The 27,361-nt window shown below is 45.0% G+C and overlaps 1 protein-coding gene across 1 annotated transcript in view; it reads left to right on the top strand.

Moving 5' to 3' along the window:
* The window catches only part of tsnare1 (T-SNARE Domain Containing 1), a 169,999-nt gene that overhangs the window by 43,236 nt on the left and 99,402 nt on the right, over positions 1 to 27,361 (top strand). Inside the window, exon 5 of the mRNA XM_077214209.1 lies at positions 26,908 to 26,998. Coding sequence (XP_077070324.1) covers positions 26,908 to 26,998 — 91 coding nt within the window. The remainder of the gene's footprint in view (positions 1 to 26,907; positions 26,999 to 27,361) is intronic.

Below are 27,361 nucleotides of genomic sequence, written 5' to 3'. Positions count from 1 at the left end.
GAAGGGTTTTTTTTGTTTTTTTGTTAGATCTTTCCAATGAATCCAGTTCACAATGCATGGAATAGAGTGACCTGTCAAATTTTGTAAAGTCCTTTATGTTCAACGGAAATCTGGGTTAGATGAGAAAATGATGGCAGAATTTGGTGTTACAGTGTCCTTGTTACATATATATATATATATATATATATATATATATATATATATATATATATATTACACTGTAACAGTGACACCTTAAGTGTAACCCAGAATTTTCATATTGGGTGAACTATTCTTTTAAGTTTTATTATTATTATTTAGTGATGTGTTTAGTAGTCAACAGATAACACAATAACACGTCTCTGATTTAATCAGTGATTGATTCTAACTGGATAAATCAAGAGTTTCAGACTGATTTGTGCCTTTTTGAGTGATTCATCAAAAAAAGGAAGCACATGAATATCGACATATTAAATACCATAATCGTTGTAGCAGTTTTTTTTTGTTGTTTTTTTTTTGCTCTTTCTTTGTTGACCTTGAATGTGCTTCCCTTCATGCCAGGCTAAATCCTGCTGCTCCAAACAGGGCACTTGACAGCAACCCCTTCTCCCGCTCTCTCTCTATTGCTCGCTCTGTGACTCTGCCCGTTTTCTTACTCTTTTTGCCCTTTGCTGCACCCCAGCCATGATTGTATTACAGTCAGTTTCCACGGAAACCTTGCAGTTTCAGGGTCATACCTCCCAGATGGCGATATGTCGCCCAAAGGCCCTGGCAGACTGCCCCCCACCCCCTCCTGCCCAAAACTTCCTCACACACATAGACACACGCACAAACATTTACACGCTCTACAATGTCACAGGCAAGCCAAGATACAGACTTCCTGTGCACTAAAAATGCACCGACTCAGAGTGGACTTCAGAGACTGGCAATATAAGAGACAGATGAGGCACATGGCTACTGTTTTGTGTGTATTTTATTGCATGACTGAATCTATAAAAATATTTCTTATTAACCTGTAGAAATGGAACAATATCTTAGAATCTCTTGAGTAAGACAGCATGCAATATACTGTTCAAAAGTTTGGGTTCAGTAAGAATTATACTTCATAAGTTACTTATTTTGCAAAGATGCATTGCATTGACTCTTTGAGGTAAATGATTGAGGTAATGGTAAAATATTTCTATTTCAGTTAAATTTTGTTTAAATTTAAATGTTTTGAACTTTCTATTCATCAAAGAATCCTGATGGAATCCTTATTCCCACAATATTGAGCAGCGCATGACTAAACATGACATTTCAACATAACTTAAAATAATAAATGTTCCTTGAGCAGCAAATCAGCATATAATAATTTCTGAAGGATCATGTGACACTGAAGACTGTGGTAATGATGCTGAAAATTTAGGTTTGCCATCACAGGATTTAATTGCATTTTAAATATATTAAAATAGAAAACAATTGTTTTAAACTGTGAAAAAATATTTCAAAATTGATTAGAAGCGGCCTTGGTGAGCATGAGACTTGCTGATAAAAATTAAATCATTATAAAGCATTTGGAATAAAAAGAGAATAATAATTATTAAAACAATTGCTATTTGCAGCCCTACTCTCAAGTGTTAACTTGACAACTTACAACTCTTAAGTGTTTGCACACGTTCGGTGCATCTCATTCCAGTGAAAAATCACTTTGCTAATTAAATTTGACCCATCTTTGTAATCGTAGAAACACACACGCAGCAAAACTAAGTGGATTAATCGTTCACATCCTTTGTTTGTCATTGTGCTCGTTAGAGCATTACACATTCCGCTCTGCTGCATACGGGGGTTCTGAGAGACGCTCTTCGTCTTTGGAGTGGAGGACACACTGCACTGTCTGTCCTCTTCCATGCTGAGGATTCTGTAGACAGAAGGTGAACCTTATGCTGAGAAGCATGTGAGGACCAAAACTACATTCAAGTAGATGGTGGGACTCAAAAACTCCCTTAAACCGCTTTGATTGTTAACCCAAATATAAACGTGTGGCATTATCTATGACTTTCTTTCGTTTGTAGACAAAAAAATGTGATGTTACGTGATATGGAATGCCAGACCTGACAAATAAATAAATAAATAAATATATAAATAAATAAATAAATAAATAAATAAATAAATATACGAAGAAATGTAAAAAAAAACATACATAAATAAATATACGAAGAAATGTAAAAAAATAACAAAAATAAATGAGTATTAAATTTTTTTATTTTCTTATTTATCTATAATTGTATTTATTATTTATTTATTTTCACATTTATTTATGTATATATGTATTTATGTCTACATTTATTTATTTCTATATGTATTTACATAAGTGTGAAAATAAATAAAATTGGGAATAATATAAATGCATAAATAAATAAATGTGGGGAAAAAATGTGGGGAAAATACAATTATAGATAAATAAGGAAATAAAAGTATACATTTTAGTATTTTAAGTAAGTATAAAATTCTTTGTATGTTTATTTATTTATTAATATGTCAGGTCTGGCATTCCATATACTGTACGTGTACATATCACACTTTATAAAATTCTGTGTTGTTTCAACCCATGTTTGGGTCAAAAATGGACAATACGTTGGGTTAAAAAATTGAAATTATTTTAACGAACGGTTGGGTTTGTCCATATTTGACCCAAAAATGGGTTGAAACAACCCAGCAATTTTTAGAGATCATGTTTTATTTATTTATATGTAAACCTGAACAAGATTTCACAAGAGCTACAGCAGATGAGAGACTTTTCAGTGAGTAACGACTTAAGTTTCTGTGTTTTTTTTTTTTTGTCTCACACAAAGCTATCGTATGACTTGGACTTTTGGGTGCCTTTTGTAGTTTCTGGAGCTTGATAGCCTCTAGTCACAATTCACATACTTTCATTGTATGGAAAAGAGTAGTACCATTCAAAAACTTCTTCTTTTGTTTTCAAAGGAAGAAAGAAAGTCATACAAGAAAGGTTAAACATGAGGGTAAGAAAATGATGACCGAAGTTTTCATTTTTTGGGTCCCCCCACCACTCCCTCTCAGTCTTTTTAAACAACACAACATGAATAAATGAGGGTAATTTTTTTCCCTTGTCTCATAACAACTACCATAGTTTAGCACACGTTGCAAATCAGAGATATTCAGTTTATCCTAAACAACATTTTGGTGAATTGGTGGCTAACTATGACTTTGTCTCATTTGTTCGTTTTCAGATGATCTGCTTACGCACCGGAGACAGGTATAGGGGTGGACCTTACTCTTTTCCTAATAATAGTACAAATTCAATTCATACAAGCCTCCTTGTAACATAATTGGTGTTTCCCTTGAAATCAGGGTTGTATATCATATCTGTGATTACCTTTCTTGTATGGAGGCAATACAATGTATTGTAATACTTCTGTAGAAAAACATACCCAGTATCAGATACGACACTAATATTATGATTCAGTAATCCAATCTTGGCGGAAGACCAAGCTTGTGTATTATTAATCGTCTGGTCTCCTAAACAAATGCAAAGTTAACTATGCATTATCAGAGCAATCAGAAAATGAACAGATGATTAAAAGCGACTTCTCCATCACCTAAAGCTTTCAAAGCAAAACAAGTGCAATTTACTTGCAAACTCATCTAGTTAATTTCATTTCTATTAAAACCCCCACTTAATCAATGTAGTGTGAAATATATTATTCATAAAACCAACATGCCAAATATGCTTAATGAAAAATGTGCCATAAAGACCATTAGCTAAATTAAGCCACTTCTGAAACCTGTTTTGAATGTTCCGTCCCCGCACACAAATATCAAGAGTTTCAGTAGCCCTTTTTGCGAGTATCGTTTTTTGAGCCATTTTGAGATATGTAGTCCTTGTCATTTTGATTATGTTCGGCATCATTGCACAAACTTTGCCTTACCTGAAAATGTCAGGATGGTGTCCGTCAACATGACTGATCCAGTATGCGTCATTACCCCAGGTCGGGATCGGTGCTTAATGGCACGTTACGATGGGATAATTGTTTTCTGCTCATTAGCCTTACATCTTCTCTGCTCAGTGGGTAAGTCAACCTGTGGACACCTCAGTTCTTTCACAAAGAGTGCAAGATGAGTACACCAGAATATTTATCAATGCTTCAGTTCTGAAGTGGAGACCTTTAGTTTTAAGCAGTTGGGGTGACAACATATAATTAGTTATGTTTATTTTTGTTTGCCGTGCACTTAAGTGGTGAAACCAAAATCTTTTAATGAGAATGGAGAGAAAGAAGCCACAATACAAACACATTTAAACAAACATTACACTGACTTGTTAATACGAATACCAAACCTGCTAATAGCAGGTGAATTGAGAACATTTATCAGCCTAAAGATCTATACTGATTGTAAATTTTGGTAAAAGACTAAAAATGCTATGGCAAACCTGTTAATCAATTAAATAAATTCCCTTACTATATATTAATGTATTTTTACAACAAAATACCATAAACATATAGTTCCCTATCAAGGCTACGGAATTTCGACTTTACGGATGTCGAATATGGTAACTCCTCTCATCCTTCACTTCTGCTGAAATCTTATAGGCTAACGCCAGCAGAGCTGGACAATTGACGCAAAATATGCAAATACTGAAACCTCGTAGCAGTAAAAAGCAAGTGCAGCGTCAATTCCCTTCAGAATCTCTCTCTTCACGCTCAAATCGTGTGCTAGAAAGCTGATACTCCACTAACAACTTAGGATTATTTCGCCGTCGTTGAAGTTGCGCCGAGATACTTGCACTGTCTCCTGCATCCGATGGCAACTATATGCAACCTGTGTTCGGGCCCCATCGTGCCCCCAGACACGCACCTGTTCTGCGTCGCGTGTATGGGGCTGGCCCATGCTGAGTCAGCCCTTAGGGACGGAGGGTCCTGCGACCTCTGCGCGGACATGTCTCTTCGAGTTCTCAAAGCCAGGAGGGAAGAGGCTCGCGCAGCAGCGGGGATCGGGTCTACCGCCGCTGGTAGCCTCCCCCCCCCCAACCGCAGAGTCTAGGTTCGTCCTCCAGTGAGCTTTCCCGACCCCACCTTTCAGCCCCCTTGCGAGGTCGCTGACTTCGTTGCCTTCGGGGCGAGTGAGGAAGACGACTCCATGTCTCTGTCTGCCTCCGAGAACGACTGGGGTGCGGAGCAGGCCGCACCGCGGGCGGCCGCGAAGCAAGAGACCCCGGCGGACCTGCAGGACGAGCTCTTCCGTATCCTCTCGAAGGCCGTCGAGGAACTGGACCTCTCGTGGAAGGCTCCCGATGAACCTTCAAAGAGCAAATTGGATAAGTGGCTCCTCCAATCGAGCCGCCGTCAGGCCGCTTCGAAAAGGGGAACACCGTTTTTTCCTGACATGCATGAGCACGTGGTGAAGTCGTGGGTGGCCCCGCAATCGGCGCGCACTCTCACTTCCACCCAGGCCATGTTTGCCCCCGTGGATGAGGAGGGGGACCACGGCTACCTCCGCATCCCCCCCGTCGCGGAGACCGTCGCCGCGCACCTCTGCCCGTCGGCTCCCGCCCTGGGCTCGGACCGCAGCCTGCCGTCTCGAGCCTGCAGATTTAGAGCCCACCAGGCTAACAAGGCCTATGGTGCCGCGGGGGAGGCGATTTCCGCGTTGCATGCCATGGCCGTTCTCCAAGTGCTGCAGGCTAAGCAGCTCAAGTCTCTGGATGACCCCGCCTCTATCGACGCTGACGCCATCCGAGATCTCCGTTCGGCCACAGACCTCGCGCTCCTGGCCACGAAGCGTTCGGCCCAGGCGATTGGCCATTTGATGGGGTTCCTGGTGGTCCTCCACAGACATCTGTGGCTCACCCTGTCGGACGTGCAGGAGGCCGATAGGACGAAGCTGCTGAACGCACCGATCTCCCCTGCAGGCCTGTTCGGAGACGCCGTGGAGAAAGTCACCGAGAGTTACTCCAAGACGCAGAAGAAGGCGAAGGCTGCTCTGAAGAGGGGTGTGTTCTCAAAATGGTGTCAGGATGTCGGTATAGACCCAGCGAACTGCTCTGTGTCGGATATTCTACGCTTCCTTCAGTACAGGATGGATGAAGGGAGCCTACCATCCACTCTGAAGGTATATAGTGTGTTGTGAGCTTGTGATTGGTCCCTTTGGGCCTATCAGAGGTTAGAGGTTCGCTATTGGTCAATCTCGGCCTATCAGATGCTTGCATACTGGGGGGGGCGGTTCCCTGTTGCTCTGCTGCTATTGGATCTTATGCCTGCGTTCGATACAGTCGACCACCAAATTTTATTGTCACGGTTGGAGAACAGTGTGGGCATAAAGGGGTTGGCCCAAACCTGGATTAAGTCCTACTTGGAAGGCAGAAGTTTTTCAGTTCAGGTCAGTGATGCTGTGTCCTCTTCCACTCCTCTGTTGTGCGGGGTTTTTCAAGGGTCTGTCCTTGGACCGCTACTTTTTTCAATTTACCTGCTTCCTCTTGGGTTAATCCTTAGACGTTACAATGTTTCGTTCCATTTTTATGCTCACGACTGCCAAATATATGTGACGCTAAGTCAGTCAAAACCCCTTTTAGAGTGTTTGAATGAAGTGAAAGCATGGATGGCCATACATTTTTTGTATCTAAATGAGAGTAAAACTGAGTGTGTGTTATTTGCTCCTAGTGACTCAGCTGCTGCGGGTCCTGTTGACCTGGGTTGTCTAACCGGAGACATTAGCCCTGTGGTTACAAACCTGGGAGTCAAGTTGGACGGTCGTTTAAAACTTAATGCCCAGATTAATGCAGTGGTGAAGACCAGCTTCTTCCAGCTGAGGCAACTAGTCAAAGTAAAACCGGTTCTATCTCGACATGATTTTGAAATTTAAATCCATGCTTTCATCACCACTCGTTTAGATTATTGTAATGCACTTTATAGTGGTCTTAGCAAATCACTTACGGCACGATTACAACTAGTTCAAAATGTAGCTCCTCGGCGTCTAACTGGAACTCGAAAATTTTGCCATATCTCACCCATCCTCCAGTCTCTCCACTGGCTGCCTGTGCATTTTCGTATCGATTTTAAAATTCTTTTATTTGTTTTTAAATGTCTGCATGGCCTGGCCCCCCAAGTATCTGTCTGATCTGCTCGTGCCCTACACCCCCTTTCATTTGCTCCGGTCGACTGATGAGGCACTGCTGGTTGTCCCAAAGACCAAATGTAAATCTAGAGGTGACCGTGCATTTGCTGTGGCAGCTCCAAGACTCTGGAATTACCTGCCTTTGCACATCAGATTGATTGAGTCTCTTTCTGTTTTTAAATCCTGTTTTAAAACTCATTTATTTTCTTTGGCTTTTAACTCAGTTTGAGGGTTGACTTTTCAGTTTTGTATTATTTTTTTATGTATTTTTTATTGTTTTATTATTTCTTTTGTTGTGCTTCTTTTGTATGTTATTGTTTATTTCTTGACTGTGTTCAGCACTTTGGTCAACAGTGTTGTTTTTAAAGTGCTTTATAAATAAAGGTGGGTTGGATTGGATTGTGTATATGTATATATATATATATATATTTTTTTTTTTCTTCTGAGTTTAAGCTGTGTGGTGAAACAATCTTAATAGATTGAATAGACACTTATATATATATATATATATATATATATATCAACAATATATATATGAAATGCATGTTATCAAATTTTGATTCATCATGTGGCTTTACCTTTACGTGTTTTGTGAAGGAAAAAAAGGTTTTACTTGGGTGTATTCACATTGTCAGTTTAATGTACAGTTAATTTTACTGTAAATTAATTTTGTAAAACTCTGCCATAGTTTTTTTGTGAAGTTCTACCATATGTTTTACTGTAAAGGTCTGGCAACCTCAGCTGCCTTTTGTTTTAATTCTGCCAAATTATTTCCTTTTTCATCATGCATGTAATTAAAGCCATCAGAGTGTCTGATTTTTTGTGTATGTGTAGTCTAAATTTAGCTTCTTTCCTCGCTTTTAGTGTTTGCAGAGTGTTTTTACCCAGACTTTTTAATGCACAGAGGTGGCATAAATATATACTTTCACCGTAATCACAATCACAGGAAATAATGCATCATACACTTGAAAGCAGATTGTTGATTCTCATGCACAGCTGACAGGAGACAAAAAACGCTGGTTCCCTTTCGAGGGAACTCGAACTGCGTCGGTGACGACACTAGGGGAACGCCCTTCAGCGTAGCACGTCTGAATTTATGAATGAAACCGAATCCAATCCTATTGGCATTGCGTGATGACGTAGCGTGTGACGGCATTAGCGGATGTGTACAAAAGCACGCCGGCACACAGAAAATGTCAGCTTTTTGCTATTCAGCAAGCGCTCTGTGTTGTGGTGAAATCAGTTTGTCCTATTTGGTGTTGTTTGTCTCAGTTCTGATTTATTGTGAGAATGAGTGAGCAGTTTAAAAATTGTGTGTTCCCGTGCCCTCACTTTATCACGGCTGGGGACACACACGAGATGTGTGTGGCTTGTTTAGGAATGCAGCACGCCCAAGCAGCTCTCGAGGGGGCTGCTTGTGGCCACTGTGATTCTCTTTCTATGAGAGTGCTGCGTTCCCGTCTGGCTTTATTTTCTGAGGATGGCCAGATGCGCGCTCCCCGCGGTTCAGGTCCCGCATCTGCCGAGGCGGTGCGGCGGCTTAGATCGTGGGGTTCGCAAAGGGAGCTATCAGAGGGGATCGGGACTGCAGAGGCACTTTCCCAATCCTCATCTGAAAGCTCAGATTCCCCTATCCCCCGTTCGGGAGCCCGCTCCGCGGCTTCTCCCGTTCGGGATGCAGAACCAGTGCTGCAGCTGTCTGATTCTGAGGAATTAGATGTGCTCAGCGTCGTGGAGGGGGATCTACATGAAGCACACACACACACACAAACTGCGCCCAGTTATAATGAGCTGTTGGAGGTGGTGACACGGGCTGTGACTAAACTGCATATTAGTTGGCCACAGGAGAGGCAGGAAGAGCGAGTCAGAAGTAAACTCGACGAGCGCTTCCTGCAGCACCGCGCACATCCTCCACGCCGGTCTCTACCGTTCTTCCCGGATTTACACAACAGGTTGTGTAAATCCTGGAACAGGCCCTTTTCAGCGCGCCTGTCTAACCCCCCGATGTTGAACTATAGTGACATTATGGGGGTTAGAGAGAACGGTTATGGGACGATGCCTCGGGTTGAGGAAGCTCTAGCCAGTTACCTTTCACCCGATCTTGCATCGTCCCTTAAGACACCGGCGCTGCCCTCCAAGCCATGTCGCACTACATCTGCGTTGGTGGGCAGGGCCTATATGGCGGCAGGTCGGGCTGGTGCGAGCCTGCACACGATGGCCATTCTGCAGGCGTACCAGGCCGACCTCTTAAAAGACATGGACCAGGGCGAGGGCCCTACTATGGAGGATATTGCCGAGCTTCGTAAGGCCACAGACTTGTCTCTCCGGGTTACCAAGGAGACGGCCCGCGCCATCGGCCGCTCCATGTCAGCTCTGGTGACCACGGAGAGGCATCTGTGGCTTAATCTCTCTGGCATCAAGGAGAAGGACAGGGCTTTTCTTCTTGATGCACCCATTTGTACCTCTGGTCTGTTCGGCGAGGCGGTTAATGCTGTCGTCGACAGATTTCAGGACACTAAGAAGCAGAGTGAAGCGTTTAGGCAATATCTCCCTCGCCGGTCGAGGTCTAGGAAGTCGGCTGCTAGAGGGTCAAAACAGCCACAGCCGTCATCCAGCTCCTATCGCCAAGGCCAAAGAGGGAGTGTCGCTTCTAGAGGTCCCCCTCAAGCAGCTTGGGACCCTAGGCAGCGCTCTCACCCACAGCCTTCTGGAAGGACGGATCTGAGGACCGTCATCCAGTCCAGGAAGGCGAAGGGAAAGAGGTCCTAACTCCTGTGGGACCTCTAAGGGCCGCCCCCCCCCCGAGAGAGAGCGACCGAGGTCCCCTCTCTCGTCGGGCCCTCAGGAAGCTGGCGTCAGTATCCCGCCGTCTCTGACGCATCGGGACGCGCCAGCTTCCAGCGAGCACACGCTGTCTTCTCTGCCCCAAAGGCTTGCAGTCAGACAGCGTTCGCGCTCGCACACTGTGGGTCGTTGTCGGTTTTCCCCTGCCGGTCTTCCGCTTCAGGGTGCCGCCAAGGGCTTAAACAAAACACTGGACACCAGCCCCGAGGGGCTGGTTCCCTTGGTGAATTTCGCAGAGGCATGGCAAAACCTCACGAATATTTCTCCATGGGTCCTGCGCACTGTGGAAATTGGGTACAGACTACAGTTACAGGTCCGCCCACCAAAATTCAACGGGGTGGTCTGGACGTTAGTGCGCCCAGAGCATGGTCTGGTGTTGGGACAGGAAGTCAACTCGCTGCTAGAAAAAGGGGCCATAGAGCGTGTTCCCCCACTAGTCAGAGAGTCCGGGTTCTACAGCTGGTACTTCATAGTTCCAAAGAAGGATGGAGGGTTGCGTCCAATTTTAGATCTGAGGCATCTGAATCGGTCTCTAAGGAGATTCAGGTTCAAAATGCTCACTATTCCCATTATCGTGAATCAAATCCAATCCGAGGATTGGTTTGTCACGATAGATCTAAAAGACGCCTACTTCCACATCTCCATCCTTCCATCTCACAGGAGGTTCTTAAGGTTTGCTTTCGGGGGCGAAGCTTACCAATATCGGGTTCTTCCGTTCGGCCTAGCACTCTCCCCTCGCACCTTTACCAAGTGTATGGATGCAGCTCTAGCACCCCTGAGGCTCGCGGGCATCAGGGTGCTCAATTACATCGACGACTGGTTAATACTGGCACAGTCGAGAGAGTTGGCGATTCGGCATCGAGATGTCGTCCTCGCCCACATCCAGAGCCTGGGGTTGAGACTCAACACGAAGAAGAGCGTGTTGACACCAGCCCAGAAAACCACGTTCCTGGGAGTGGTGTGGGACTCAGTCACGATGCAGGCACAATTGTCTCCTGCTCGGATCGAGTCTATCCTGACCTCAGTGTCCAGGATAAAGCTAGGCCAGGCTGTCACTGTCAAACACTTTCAGAGAGTGTTGGGTCTAATGGCAGCAGCGTCCAGCGTGATACCTTCTGGCCTGCTGCACATGAGAGCCCTGCAGTGGTGGTTAAGAGCCAAGGGGTTTTCCCCGAGGGGAAATCCATTCCGCTTGATAAGGGTTACGCGCAGATGCCTTCGTTCCCTATCAATTTGGAAGAAGCCTTGGTTCTTGTCCCAGGGTCCCAGGCTGGGAGCGTTGTGTCACCGGATATCTATTTCGACAGACGCCTCCCTCACGGGCTGGGGCGCGGTCATGGACGGCCGTTTTACGAGAGGTCTCTGGCAGGACCAACATTCCTCTTGGCACATAAATTGCCTAGAAATGTTGGCGGTGTTCCGGGCTCTGAGGAGCTTTTTGCCAGACCTCCATGGTCGCCATGTCCTAGTAAGATCCGACAATATGTCGGTGGTATCTTACTTAAATCATCAGGGGGGTCTGAGGTCGCGCCCTCTGTGCAGACTGGCGCATCAGATCCTCCTGTGGTCCCAGCGGAGACTGTCGTCTCTCAGGGCGATGTATGTCCCGGGGGACCAGAACCAGGGAGCAGACATGCTGTCGAGGCAGGGGCTGAGGCCCGGGGATTGGAGACTCCAGCCCGAGGTGGTGGAGTTAATATGCGAGAGGTTTGGCCCAGTGGAAGTGGACCTATTTGCGTCTCGAGAGACGACACACTGTCCACTGTGGTTCTCCCTCGCACATCCAGCCCCGCTGGGGTTGGATGCCATTGTGCAGACGTGGCCGAGGCTGCGTCTGTACGCCTTTCCCCCAATCGCTCTGCTCCCAGCAGTTCTGGAGAGGGTCCGTCAGGACGGAGTCAGCCTACTATTAGTAGCCCCGTTTTGGCCGGCCCGAGTATGGTTCTCGGACATCATCTTGCTTCTGGCAGGCCCGCCATGGCAGATCCCTCTGAGGAGGGACCTGTTGTCTCAGGCGGGGGGCTCAGTTCTCCACCCTCGGCCCGAGCTGTGGAAACTGTGGGTCTGGCCCCTGAGGGGGCACAGTACCTAGAAGCCGGCCTCTTGGGACCTGGCAGTGGTGCTCGAAGAGCTGGCCGAGGCCCCTTTCGAACCATTGGAGTCGGCTGAGGCCAAGAACCTTTCATTTAAGGTGGTCTTTTTGTTGGCTATTACTTCTCTGAGGAGGGTAGGAGATCTCCAGGCGCTCTCTATTTCCAATGAGTGCTTGGAGTTTGCTCCCGGCAACATTAAGGCCATCCTTCACCCCAGGCCTGGCTATTTGCCCAAGGTGCCATCTAATGTGGCACGGCCTTTGGTTCTGCAGGCATTTCATCCTCCGCCTCATGTGACGGCGGATGAGGAGAAACTTCATCTGCTCTGCCCTGTCAGAGCACTTCAGTATTACATCCAGAAGTCCTCCTCATGGCGGAAGTCGGACCAGTTGCTGGTGTGTTTTGGGTCTCCCAAGAAGGGGCTTCCCGCCTCTAAGCAGACCATCAGCAACTGGATCGTTCAGACTATTTCCCTGGCCTATCAGGTGCGCAATTTGCCTTCACCTATGGCCGTGAGGGCTCACTCCACCAGAGGCATGGCGTCCTCTAGAGCCCTCCTTTCAGGGGTTTCCATACATGACATATGTGAGGCGGCTGGCTGGGCCACTCCGCACACATTCATGAGGTTTTACAGTCTGGACCTTCCCTCTACACCCGGTGCACGAGTGCTTTTGTCCTAAGTTGTGCCTGAAGACAGCTTCACACTAGGATGAGCGGGGTTCGTTGTGGCATAGTGGGTATCTCGTTCCCCTAGTGTCGTCACCGACGCAGTTCGAGTTCCCTCGAAAGGGAACGTCTCGGGTTACGTATGTAACCCTTGTTCCCTGAGAAAGGGAACGAGACACTGCGTCGGTTCGCCACACCTCACCCTGCTTGGAGCACTTGCTTCATAGCAAAAGCTGACATTTTCTGTGTGCCGGCGTGCTTTTGTACACATCCGCTTATGCCGTCACAAGCTACGTCATCACGCAACGCCAATAGGATTGGATTCGGTTTCATTCATAAATTCAGACGTGCTACGCTGAAGGGCGTTCCCCTAGTGTCGTCACCGACGCAGTGTCTCGTTCCCTTTCTCAGGGAACAAGGGTTACATACGTAACCCGAGACGTTTTCATGACAACAGCAAAGTTTAAGTTTATGCAGTGCAATAAGAAGGGTAGACCTCAGAGTACACTTGCTTATATACAGTACTGGCTGACAACTCTCTATTCCCAAATGGAAGGATGGAAAATATATGATATTCACAGGTCTTTTTTGTGTGGTTTACTGCATCTTTTAGAGATTATAGGTGCTATGTTTCTATCCCTAGACTTGTTAAACTCACAGAAAGAGAGCTGGGTTTATAGAAGGCAAAACATAGAAACGTGTTTATTAGATTATGAATGCTTTCATGGTGCAGTATGATTCATATAAAGCATAGCATAATGAAGGACATGGTTCACTTAAACTCAGGCTATATGACCCCGACCGACCTACTAACAGAGTAGTCATCATAAATGTGCTCTCATAATTTTTCACTGCAGTGTTAACAGTGCCCAGTATAACAAAGTGCAGTAATGTGCATTAGCAATAATCATGTTCTCTTTTAAACATATTTTAAAACATTATGAATATTATATCCACTATATATATATATATATATATATATATATTAACGCATTCTCATCCTTTGGCGTCATATGTGACGCCATATGACAAAACGGCGAAATACTACGCACATGGCACCCTTTATCGTCAATATAACACGCACTGTGATGGGTAGGTTTAGGTGTGGGGTAGGGTCTGCGTCTCATATTCACGCTAAAGGATGCCAGTCAACTTTATGACGCCTTGGGTTCGCGTGTTATATTCACGCTAAAGGGTGCCATGTGCGTAGTATTTCGCCGTTTTGTCATATGGCGTCACATATGCCGCCAAAGGATGAGAACGGGCTCATATATATATATATATATATATATTAATTGTGTAAAACTCTACCATAGTTCTCATGCACAGCTGACACAGTATATATATATATATATATATATATATATAGTTTGTGGATATTTATAATTTTGTATTATTATTGATTGCATGTCTCACTCTATACGAGCAAACAGCATTGTGCCTCTCCGCCCAAATTTTTCGTCAGATAATTTATATTAATTATTAGAAGCTTTTATAGAAACAAGACTTTAAGAACAGGCCATAAATACTGTATGGCTGAGAAATAAGCTAAGCAGTTCAGGGAGGAAGTGATGTGAGAAATGCAATGAAATACCTTACAAAAGAAAAACATTGTGTTTCACCTCACACAGCTGTCTAAAACGAAATAAAAACTAACAAAAGTAAATACCCATTAGACTTCAAACAGCACGACCTTAGTACATCACACATCTAAGGGGGAGTAGTAGCTTTTGAGTCACTTTCACAAGGCTCTCTGTGATTAGCCTATTCTGATTTGACCTCCAGGTATCCAGTCAGGATTTGAAATTAGATTTGTATCTCTCAAGGTTTGCAAGGTAGAGTGGAACTACGAAGTTTTACTTTGTGATTATCAGGTTGTGTAAGGTATCCCAGAACTGAACAGGAGGAAACCAGGGCTAGATGTCACACTTTTTACTCCAGGGAATATTTCTCAGGGTAGGATTTTTAAATGTATTATTTTTTTTTAATTTTTAGTGTAGTGTATTTTTAGACACTATTTAAGAAAAATATACAGTTCATACAGTTTATTAAACTCATGTTGAGCTTATGTGAAAAATTCTGGGCTATTGTAGGCTTTCCCGCTGAATTAAAAAAGTGACAAAATATGGAACAAAACATATTAAAATACAGTAATTCATTGTTTTGTTTTTTTGTAATCGACTGTATAAATGTAGAACATTGGTTACAATTTATTTCAATCGTCCACTTTAAACATTTTACTAACTATGAGTAATTTGCAACCGCATGTCAACTAACTCTCATTACTAACTCATTAACCAATGAGCGCGCCTCGCGCCCGCGCGCGTCAGAGCCCGCCAAGATGGCCGTGGCCAAGAGCTATATATTGTGCGCCCCGTAATGAGAGCTCTTTAGGTTAAAACGACTGAAGCGAACTAACCAAGCACAAGCAAGGCAGCTTACGCAATACTTGTTCCCTCCTCTCAGGGAACCGAGGTTACGTTAGTAACCGAGTCGTTCCCTTTCGAGAGGTCTCTCCTATTGCGTAAGTAGCTTGCGCTATGGGAACACCATGCAAAACGCCGTGCGTGCTGAACTTCGCCTTATGATAGCCACAGGCAGGTGCCTGAGCTAAAAAGCAAAGTTATCATCCAACCAGCCGGCAGAGGCGAGCTTTATATATGGGAAAAAAGTAGAGAGCGGCCAGAAGGCGCTCAGTGTGACACAAGCACATACATAATCTAGATACAAACTCATAGTTCTACTAGCATCATGCTGATAGTACATTGGAATGCAATGTCGGGACCTGTAGGTTGTAAAACCTGATAAATGTGGACGGTGAGGCCCAGCCTGCCGCCGCACAAATATCCTCGATCTGTATCCCGCTCGACCACGCCCAGGAAGAAGCCACACTCCTGGTGGAGTGTGCTTTGACTCCCCAGGGGCATTGAAGTCCCTTGGCCTCATAAGCCAGAGCTATAGACTCAACTATCCAGTGAGAGATTCTCTGCTTTGAAACGGCGGAACCCTTCGTACGGCCGCCAAAGCATAAAAACAGTTGTTCTGTCTGTCTGAATAGGGCAGAACGCTCCAAATACACTCTGAGAGCCCTAACGGGGCAGAGTAGGTTAGCGTCGTGTTCGTCTGCTGGAGACGATAGCGCAGTTAGGGAGATAACCTGTGCTCTGAAGGGAGTGGTGAGCACTTTAGGAATATACCCATGTTTTGGCCTAAGGATGACCCTGCAGTCGTTAGGTCCGAATTCCAAGCAGGCAGCGCTTGCCGAAAGCGCATGCAGATCGCCCACTCTCTTGACCGCCCCTTAGGAAACGAATGATTAGGTCGTTTCTTCCCAATGGACGTTTCATCACAGGGTCGTGTGACGCTGTGATGGCCGCCACATATACTTTGAGTGTGGAGGGGGAGCGGCCCGCCTCCAGAAGCCCTTGTAGAAAAACGAATACATTCGTAATCTCGCATGTTTCAGGGTTCAGGCCCTCGGCGTTACACCAGTCACTGAACACTTTCCATTTCTGGGCATATAAGCGTCTCGTGGAGGGCGCCCGTGTCTCAGCGATGGTTTTTAGCGCTCCACTCGTGAGGTTCCTGGGAACCCGTTGAGGGGCCATGCATGAAGGGCCCACAGATCGGGGCGGGGATGAAATATCATCCCGCTGGCCTGACTGAGGAGGTCTGGCCTCAGTGGAATCGGCCGTGGTGCAGATTGCATTTGCATCAATTCTGGAAACCATGTTTGGTTCTTCCAGAGTGGGGCTATCAGGAGCACTGCGTTTTTCTCCTCTCTGACCCGACTGATGACCTGTGGCACCATCGCGATCGGGGGAAAAGCATATAAGGGGCGGCTCGGCCAGCTCTGGGCAAGCGCGTCCCTGCTTTTCGTGAAGAAAAGAGGGCAGTGTGCATTCTCCTTGGAGGCGAAGAGGTCGACCTCCGCCTCGCCGAATATTTTCCATAACCACTGAATCGTCAGCAGGTTGAGAGCCCATTCTCCTGGGAGAATCTTGTCTCTGGATAGCATGTCTGCCCTTTGGTTCAGCGTACCTGGCACATGCGCTGCTCTCAGCGAGCGCAAGTTGTGCTGGGACCATAAGATGAGTCTCCTGGCCATTGAATGCATGGAGCTCGACCTGAGTCCACCCTGGCGATTTATGTACGACACTACCGTCATGTTGTCCGTTCGGACCAGGACGTGTTCGTTTTTTAGATGTGGAAGCAGGGCTCTGAGAGCCAAAGCGACCGCTTTCATCTCCAGACAGTTTATGTGTAGGCGCTTCTCCGGGTTTGACCAAAAGCCGGAGACAGGCCTGCCCTCGTAAAGGGCCCCCCAACCTATTTTGGAGGCATCTGTTGTGATCATCTTTCTCCTTGTGTTCACACCAAGGCTCACGCCTGACTGGTACCAGTCGGCGGCTGTCCAGTGCGTCAGGGTTTTTATACAGCCGTGGTTCGCTCTGATTAAAAGGTGGCCCGAACGCCACGCGTGAGCAGGGACGCGGCTCTTGAGCCAGCGTTGGAGAGGACGCATATGCAACAATCCTAGCTGGAGTACGGCCGATGCTGAGGCCATGAGACCCAGCATCCTCTGAAACCGCTTGACGGGGGCGCGCGCGCGCCCGCCCTGAATGATGTTCAGAAAAGGCCTGTGATGAGGCGTAATTGAAATATGTGAAAGTAAGCATCTTTCAGATCCACTGAGAGAAACCAATCTCCTGGGCGTACTTGCGCGAGGATATGTTTGGTTGTTAACATTCTGAACGAGCGAATCATTAGTGGTTTGTTCAGGTGTTTGAGATCTAGGATGGTGTGGAGACCGCCATCCTTTTTTGGGACGAGAAAATAAAGGCTGTAAAAACCTGCCCCGCTCATAGAGGGGGAAACAGTTTCCACAGCGCCCTTTTCTATTAATTTGCGCACCTCGGTGCGTAGGACATGCGAACACTCCTTTCTCACATTCGTCTCGACCACAGTCGTAAAACGTGGTGGTCTGCGAGCGAACTGGAGCGAGTATCCGTGTTTTATTATATTCAACACCCATTTCGGCATATCTGGAATGTTTTCCCATGCCGCTGCGTGTACAGATATGGGCTAAATACAGGCTAGGGGCGGGCCGCTGTGACGTAGGGACCCGGCCAGCGAATTGCCTGAGCTCGTAGCTCTCAGAGGCGCGGGCGCACGCTGAGCAGCCGAGTGAATGGGCGCGTGTGTGATTACAACAGCGCGCGCTATGTCTGTAAGACTCGCAGCCTGAGCTGGGGTTGTGTTTGACACTGTAGGGACAGTGTTTATAAGTGGGGGTGCATAGACAGTGGTAGGCACACGCGTCACTTTTATAATGTTTCCCGCTTTTACTGGGGATGAATTCATAACTGTGTGAACAGTGCTTGTGTGTAGTGGTGCGTACATGACCGTAGGCACATGATCTACATTCATGGGGCTTGCAGCCTGAGCTGGGAATGAATTTGGCACTGTTTTAACAGTATCTGGGAATGCACACTTTGTGGACATGTGAACCCTTAGTGACACAGGCAGAAAAATACTCTTTTTGTGTTTTCTGTGTGTTGCCGTAAAAACGGCGTTTGTTTGAAGGTGAGCGAGCTCTGTGACTGGCCCATTGACTGCTGTACAGACATTTCCAGCCGCCTGTACGGGGACTGGGTAATGTTTGAGATTTTGCAGAGAGAGTGGTCCGGCTTTTGCGAGACACGCACTCTCTCTTCTCATTCCTGTGGCTAGGAAGGCTTTCGAGGCTCAGGGTTCAGCACGATCTTGGGCCGAGGACCCCGTCGCTCAGGAGGCGGCTTGCGGTTGTGGGAGCGCGAGCGGCGTCGAGCGTCAGTCTGAGGCGCGGGCTGAGAGGCGGTGGGGGCTGCTCTAGCCCGCTGCGGCTGTGGCAGCCTCTGTCTGCTCTGCGATGAGCTGGAGCGTTTAGGCAGAAAATGGCACATAGCTTGTGAAGCGTTCTGGGCCTCAGTGAAGCGTTCGGCGAAACCTTTAACTGCCGGTCCAAACAGCCCGCTAGTGGAGATAGGCGCGTCGAGAAACGGGGCTTTATCCGTGTCTTTCATCTCCGTCAAAGTCAGCCACAAATGGCGCTCGAGAACAGTCAAATTAGCCATGGCGCGGCCAATAGACTGGGCGGTGGCCTTCGTGGCTTGCAGGGCTATGTCAGTTGCGCTGCGTAGGTCCTTGAAGGCTTCGGGTTCGGGGCCAGACTCGTCCAGGGAGCGTAGAAGCTTGGCTTGGAACACTTGAAGTACCGCCATTGAGTGAAGCGCTGACGCAGCTTGGCCTGCGTCGGCGTAGGCGCGACCAGCGAGAGCCGAAGTAGTGCGGCAGGGCTTCGAGGGGTGGGAAACCTTGGCTTTCCATCCAGTGGTGGAGGGCGGGCAGAGATGATTGGCCACGGCCTCCTCGAGGGGCGGCGTTCCCTCGTAGCCTCTTTCCTTCGCACCGTCCACAGAGGAGAGTGACGAAGAAAAAGAAGGCTTCAGATGCGCAGAGTGGGGGGCTTTCCATGACTTGGTGAGTTCGTCATGAACTTCCGGGAAGAAAGGAGAAGGCCTTTGCCGAGGGGCCTGCTGGCGCCCCTGCAGAAACCACTCGTCCAGTCGGCTTCGGGTTGGTTCTTCGGGAGAAGACCAATCGAGCCCGAGGTCCTCCACGGCCTTAGAGAGGATGCGGACAATCTCTGTATCCATAGAGGATCCCCCACTCGTGTTAGTTAGCGTCGACGGGGCGGGGTCGAAAGTAGAGCCCGGCTAGTCGTCAGATGCAGCGTCGATGGACAAAGAGTCATCTACTCCCCCGTCGTCCTCGGACGCGCCGAAAGTCACAAGGCCCACCGCTCTGCTAGAGGGATGTGGGTCCGGCTGGGTGAACTGAACCGGCGGTGGGGAGGACACGAGCGGCGGTGAAGCACGCGGAGACTGGCTCGGCATGACGTCACTGAGCTCAGGTTCAGAAAGCCTCTGTGAGCGGCGCTTTTTCCTAACACGCGGCTCAAACAGAGGGGTGTCGGCGATGGGCTCGCTCGCGGTGAAAGCGGCGAATCGAGCCCGCAATGCGGAGAGACCCAGGTCGTCACATTCCGGGCATCCGCCCTTGGTCAAAGCAGCTTCTGCGTGGTCCCGGCCCAGGCAGCGAGCGCAGATGATGTGATGATCCCCGTCTGGAAGAAGGTCTCTGCACGACGCGCAGGAAGGCATTTGGAACAACGCCTCAGAAAATTGCTCTTTTACAAATGTCGCGGGGCGAACAGATGTAAATACTTGCGTGTAGCACGCCAGATGGCTCAGTAGGATGGCGTTCGAAGGCGGCTGAAGATGCCGACGTCCTCGTAGCAATCCCGCTGGTATGCTTTTCCACGGCGGCGAAGGCTTTCAATAATCCGGAGGATCCAGCGAAGAAGGTGTTCGCTGAAGGAGATTAAATCTAAAGAACTCTCATGACGGGGCGCCCAATATATAGCTCTTGGCCACGCCCATCTTGGCGGGCTCTGATGCGCGCGGGCGCGAGGCGCGCTCATTGGTCGCGCATTCAGAGTCGCCCCGTCATTGGTTCGAGCAAGTTGCCGCAGCACAGCCAATGACCGAGCTCCTTCGCTCATTGCTGTCTGCTGTGCAGCTGCAATGCGTTTTACATAAAGACTTCAATATTCTCGAGAAAAGGAGTTTTCCCATAGCGTAAGCTACTTACGCAATAGGAGAGACCTCTCGAAAGGGAACTATAGCTAAATATAAGGATAAAGATATAGTTCTAAAAATCATTCTCCATGTTAAAGGATAGCATAGTTCACATCACAACTATAACGATAAAGATATGAGGGCCGATATCGTTGGGATCACTTTCTGAATTTTTTTTTTTTTTTTTTACCAGCTGTCCAACGATAAAACACTGACAGCCAATCAGAATCCACTCGAATTTAAAGGGCTTGCGCATTTAAAATGACAGACGACATTGTGGAGAAGTTAATCGCAGAGGCACAGAAAAATCCACCACTGTTTGACAAGTCAAGCCACTTTTCAAGAAAATGGATATGGAAAACAATCGTTCATATGCTCTGAATAAATGGCGATAAGAATTACCTCAGGTATCCAGTGCTTGTTTCGACAACATTGTCTTGCTTCCTGTGAAGTTGCGGGTAAAAAGATTATAGGTATTGTCTTTATTCCACTATATTGTCTATGTCAGCTAAATCCACTGTTAGATTATTAGATCAATTACAATAGCTTCATACAAAACATAGCATGCTGACGCCATCTGCTGGTGAAAGCCGTGACCGCAGCACACGAACTTAGAACAAACAGACAGTTATCGTTCGTTGGTGTGGACGCAAATATAGTTATGTTTATAGTTATCGTTCTTGGTGTGGACGGCCTTTTAGGGTTAGAATAATAAGTTAACATGCTTGTCTAACCCTTGGCTGTACTCGCACGGCTCCGAGCAGGATTCAGGCTTTCGAAGAGCACAGCTTCTAGCCTCAGTCGCTTGTGCACCTCTTGAGACCAGGCGAGTGAGATTTACTCGCACAGTTTTTATTAGCTGGCCTCGGTAACACTAGCAAAGTTACTTATAGTCAGTAGAATGTATGCTGGGGGACCATCAAAATAAATTAATAGCAGATATTAAGCGGATTATCTCCTAATACTCTAATGAGAGTTAGTTGACATGTAGTTGCAAAGTTGCTTAGTTAGTAGAATGTCTAAAAAGGACTATCGAAATAAAGTGTTAGCAGAACGTTTTACACACATTTGCCAACTTGCCAACTTTGACATTTTTCTCTCAAGCCTGAACACAAACGTGTGTGTGTGTGTGTGTGTGTTTGTGTGTGTACGTACGGACGTACTTTGCCAGAAGTGGACATCTGAGAGTTTTCTATGGCTTCAATTTCATTACCATCATTCAAATGTTTGACTGAATCTGTGTCTATTTGACCTTGGACTTCTTCTGTTGCATCTTTTCATTGATTCAGTCGATGAGCTTCATTTAGCAAGTAGCAACCCACCTGAGCTGTAGAAGTGACTCTGACTATGGCCATCTTCAATCTGAATCCCTGTAGGGATGAACACATAGACTGTCAAAGCAGAGGAAGATTCATATTCTACTCCGGCAACTCGACAGACACGAAACATGCTAAATGCGGACCATGACTAAACAGTGTTTGGGGAAATAAACTACTGAGTTTTGAATATGTGGGATGAGTAATAACAGAACTTTTCCACTGCTGCGTGTCGACCCTTGAGATTGTGTAGGCCCATATTGCGTTTCACATGTTACCGTTGAGAGAAAACAGGAAGCTGTAATTGAGGGCGTATTGAAGGTGTTCAGTGGTTCACAGTTTGCAATATAATGAGGTTGAGTCATGGACATTTCAAAGGGCTTTATGTGTACTGCCGTGAGTAAACCAAGACATTATTTTTGAGCTATAAAACGATTTATAGCAGCTAAATTTTTATTGACAGCAAAAAATGTCTGACCACAGATTATTTCCTGTTTTATTTCTTTTTTTGTCTTCACAGGACTTTCTTCCCTTCCTTCAACCGTTATCAAACAGAGCAAAGTCAATCTTATGCGTCTGTCCTTGTCCTTCTCATCTTTTTTCTAATCTTTTTTGGTGATTTCTGGCTCTTGGTTCCTTCAGATCTTTCAGTCAACTGAATTTGTGTTATTTATGTTCAGTTATCTCGGGCACCAGGTTAACTACTGCAAATTTGGCATTGGCAATGGCATAACACGTATGCAAATTATGACATGCTGACCTTTTGTCTGTGTCTCAGACGGTGTTGTGTTGGTGCATGTGATGCCTGTGATTTTTCAAAATCGGTATAACAATAAAGGTATTGTTCATCCCAAAATGAAAAATCTGTCATTAATGACTCACCATGTTGTTCCAGACCAGTATGGATTCCTGATGTCTTTCATAATTTTTCATGCTTTTCTTCCCTAATACAATTGGAATGAACAGGGACTGAAGCTGATCAGTAACCGTTAACACTAACAGCCCACCTTTAGGTAAATATTATAAGTGGAAAAAACACTTACATTTTGGTATATTTACTTGGAATTAATGGAAGTTATACAAAAGAAAAATATATATACACACATACATACACACATATATACTTTATATAGTTATTTAATCTTTTTAGTTCGTATTTAAGTGCTTATTAATGTAAGAGTGGTGGGAGAAAATAACACAAAAGACAAGAAAATATTTAATATTATTGAATCTAAGTAAACAAATGTAATGTAAATCAATAAAATACAATGAGAATTAATGGAATATGATATTTTTTTAAAGTTTGGTATGTCTCACACAAAGTTTACATTATATTATGGTTTTATGCTTCCCATTCATTGTAATTTCAAGGAGAATAAAGGTCTGCACAGTATTCAGAATTTACCCTTTCTGATCCACAGAAGAAAGGAAGTTTATACAGGTTTGGAACAATATGAGGGTGAATGTTGATTTTCATTTTTGATTCTTTTAATACTCAAACTGTCTGCCGAGTGATGACCTGTCTGCTGCAGATTTATCCACTATTAATTCACCATGTAATGACCCACTGCTACATCCAAGAAGGCGCTATCAACTGTACCATAAAAACCAACACCAACCTATTAAGCAATGCCATGGGTTCTCAGATTAAAATTACTGGAGGAGAAAAATAAACGTTTTTAGATTTCAGTCATCGTTGTAGTACACTTCTGGGCAGTTTTTAAACAGAAAACTCTATGGTCTAAAAAACTCAGCCAGTAATATTGAGTCCATTTTTTCAGAACTGTAGAGGAGTGAGTCATTGCTCATGTTCAGCCTTGAAAAGGACTGATCGTGTAAAAAAAAAAAAGTACCCAAATTCAAGCTTTATGGTTGAACTGCTCAGCCACGTTCCTGTATTCTCTGGCGTGTGATTAGAACGTTCACTGTGGACCTCTGCCTTTTTTGTTCACACAGCACGACTGCTGCTGCCTCTATTGTTACAGGTGCTTTTCCGCTCGACTGGTCTCGTTTCTCTCTCGTGGACTGAGAACGACAGTGACATGCCCCAACCCATAACGAATGGACGGGAGATGTTTCTGCCAGACGCCTCTCTACTCGTTTCCTCTCTCGGTTTTTAAATCAATATTTGAGTGGGAGGTGCGCCCGCGTTCTCCGCCACATATCTCTAGAGAGCAGGAGGCGCTCTGGCCGGTGGTCTTGGTTTGGGTTTTAAAGGAAGGGATCAGGCGGAGCAGGGCACAGACACTAAATCAATGGCCTTATCCAAACCCCTCGCTCCGCATGAGGAGAAAACGGAATTTCTATCAGGAGATTATATTTGTTCACGAGCTTCTGACCCATTGGCCCCTTTTTTCCCCCTCTATCTTCCATCCAGCTCAGAAGTGGAAATAATGTATAGCCAGGCTCAAGTTTTCAATGTCTTTAATTCTCTCACTGTTACCTGCTTTCCAGTCTCTTTCGGGCCACGCTTCCTCCTTTTCCACCTCGATTCCAGAGATGGATTATGACGTTGACGTACCCAAGACATGAATGTCTCAGGGACTCTTCACAGAGGATGCATTCTAGCATTAAAAACGGTTAGACAGAGCAAAACAGAAGTGAACTGAAGGCGCGTTTATGGGCGCATTAAATCCTATACAGTGAAAACCCCACCCCCAGATTGCTTTCATTGGTCAATGGTTTAAAATGGACATTGATTCAATGTGCAGCATATCAAACGTTTTTAACTTGCCAAAGCATCTTAAAAACTTGGCATTGCTCTGTTATTTGGTATAAAACAATGATATGTTTTAAACATAAGGAAGTGTAGTGTTGGGCAAAATTCAGAACCGAATAATTGTCTCCTTTTTAATTCATGAATGCGAATATGAATTAAACTGGCCACCTCCCAGAGGAGGTAGAATTTTATTTTGGAATGGAATGACAAAAAGAGGAACCAATTGTCGATTCAAAGAAATTCAACATAGGTAATGCATTCTGGGAAGTCGTCTGTCAGGGGTCTCCAACCTTATTTCATTTGAGATCTACTTTTAAAAAAAGATAGTGGCCGAGAGCTACTCATGTAATACAATGCTTAAATCTCTTAAATAATGTCTCATAACTCTCATATTAACAACTATCTAAACTGTTTTAGACCTAAAAGACCATAATTGATTTTAAAGTGCATCTTAACTAGAGATGAAATGGCATGAAAATTTCATTTCATGTTTATAGTGACCAAAATGATCACGGTTATCACAGAATCCTGTTCAAAATGTACTAAACCTACACAATAAAATCAATTCACCAAGTTTTATGTCGAAAACCAGCAAATAACAAATATAATTAGCATTAATGTGCACTTTTTGTTTAAATAACAACATTAAAAATGATGGCCAGATTTTAAAGGAGTTTCTTGCGACATGTTATCTACTAAAATGTACAAGTTCAAATAAAGTTTTGACAAAAAAGATTTATAAAAAGAAACCTCGGGTTTTTCAGCCTTTAAATCATTTTTATGAAAAGAATGAGTCAAAAAAGATAAATTTCTGACGTTTACAATGCACATTAGCTTATCTTTTATTATTAATAGTAAAATTCGGTCCGATTTTCCCGTGGCGTCTGTCGTTGCTATGCAACCATGCACTGCGCTCTCCACAATGACAAAGAAGTTTTAGTAGCTAATGGATTTTTTCATCTCGCTGCGCCTGGAAAAAATGAGCGCGTCGCTTCAATTATGAGCTTCCTACATTTGAAATAACGAACTTGAGCGCACAAAAGACGCGATATGTGAACGGCCCATGGGCGAGCTACCTCCAATCAGGCCACGAGCTACTGGTAGCTCGCGAGCGACGTGTTGGAGATCCCTAGCCTATAAACCTTATAACTTCAAGGCTTTTTTAACTTGAAAACTTTCAATGAAGGCTTTGCCAAGCCAAAACTCATTTGTCATATTACTTGTCTTGTTAAGAATTACAGTCATATATGATAATTAAAATTTTCAGTTTATTTTAATTATACTTCTGTTCAAATTTGAATTGCATTTCTGCATCCTGTTTGCTACGTCAATTCAAATTCAATTCAATGTTTGGAATTGAGACAAAGGGTGCATCTCATTCAACTCCCTAGCTTACTAGGTCGTCAACCAGTAGCCTACATTGTCTACACAAATCCGGGCACTGGTAAGGACAGTGAGGACCAACAACCTTTCAGCCGTAAGCAAACTAAAAATGTTAGCTAGCTTATGTTCATTACCTATGTAGCGGTGTATGCGTATGCTGACCTATAATTCAATAATGGTTTGTATATATATATATATATATATATATATATATATATATATATATATATATATATATTCATTAGGTGTAGTGTGTTGGCTTGCGTGATTTAGGTTTCATACTTTAGAACATACTTTATGACCATCGATGCTCCCTGGATTTCACTTGCATTTTGGGACTTTTTAGGGAGCAAACTTGATTCAGTGCACTCGATGGATTTTGCTATTGAGACAGCCTTTAAAATGGCTGAATCCCTGATCAGTGCCCTGACAACTGAACTAGGGAGTTGATTGAGACGCATCTAAAGTCATTCTGAATTAAATTCTAAATGGCTCACAACCCTGAAGTCTATAGTAACTGTTTCTTTAACCTTCAGGGCCCCCTGTTGGCCTGGAGGTCTGAGCAAATGTTAGACAAGTCTGTGCATTGGTCCAGTCTTTCACATACTCTTTCCTTTTCTTCCCTTTTATTTGTTCAGTCATAAATATTGCCCCCTATAAACCAAATTTATGCAGTCTTGATTTCCATCTGCTCTATTAATGCATTCAGTACAGCAAACCTCTCATTGTGCTGTGCTACCTTTCCTCCGTTTGATTTCCTGTCTCTGTACAAAACGTTTAATCCTTTGATTCTCCTCCGGGGCGGCAGATTGACTCCTGCCTGGAGCCTAAAGCCTTCCTGACATCATCTGAGCTCTGCAGTCATGACACACAGTCCCTCACTGCACAATGATGTTCCTCTGTCACACAGTCATTAATATTGATTTACCTAATTGGTTGAGCCTTATCCATCCAATAGGGCTGTAAAACTAGCACATGCAGCCTGGAGAGCATTGCACCTTGGGATAGTTGATGAATCATTTTGAATCGTCTTCTGCGGTTTGTAAAGCATGATTACCCCCCCCCCCTCTCTCTCTCCCTCTCTCTCCACCTCCACCCTGCTCCCTTTCTTTCAGACATTCCACACAGCAGCAAACCAATAAAGTCATAACGAGCACAAGCCAGCTTGTTAAACAACTCACTGACATCATCAGCGGATCTTCACGGGTAAAAGTCATGCTTCTTTGACTTTTATAAATCTCTAATTTTTCTTTCATTACTGAAACAATATTCCTTATATAATGTATATCCAGTAGGGCTGTCACTTTTTATTCGATATTCGAATATGCATTCGAACATGACGTCAAATATCCGTATTCGAACTATAAATAAACTATCCGGTTTTTAAAGTGCCATGTTTAGCGCATTTTTTACAGTCTATGATTAGACCGTTTTTTGTTTTTTATTATTGTTTGCCATCTCATCCAGGAGCGGGCGCTCTAAACGTAGGCTATTGTAGCGTAAGCCCATGACCAAATCAAGCGAATAATAGCCTCCCTGTTTTGGAAATGGAAGATAACGCACAGAACG

Source organism: Siphateles boraxobius, unplaced genomic scaffold (genome assembly GCF_051911475.1).
Source record: "Siphateles boraxobius isolate OS27281-9 unplaced genomic scaffold, OSU_SipBor_1 68, whole genome shotgun sequence".
Lineage (NCBI taxonomy): Eukaryota > Metazoa > Chordata > Actinopteri > Cypriniformes > Leuciscidae > Siphateles > Siphateles boraxobius.
The sequence above is the reverse complement of the archived record's forward strand: the minus strand, read 5'-3'. Positions and strand labels throughout refer to the sequence as shown.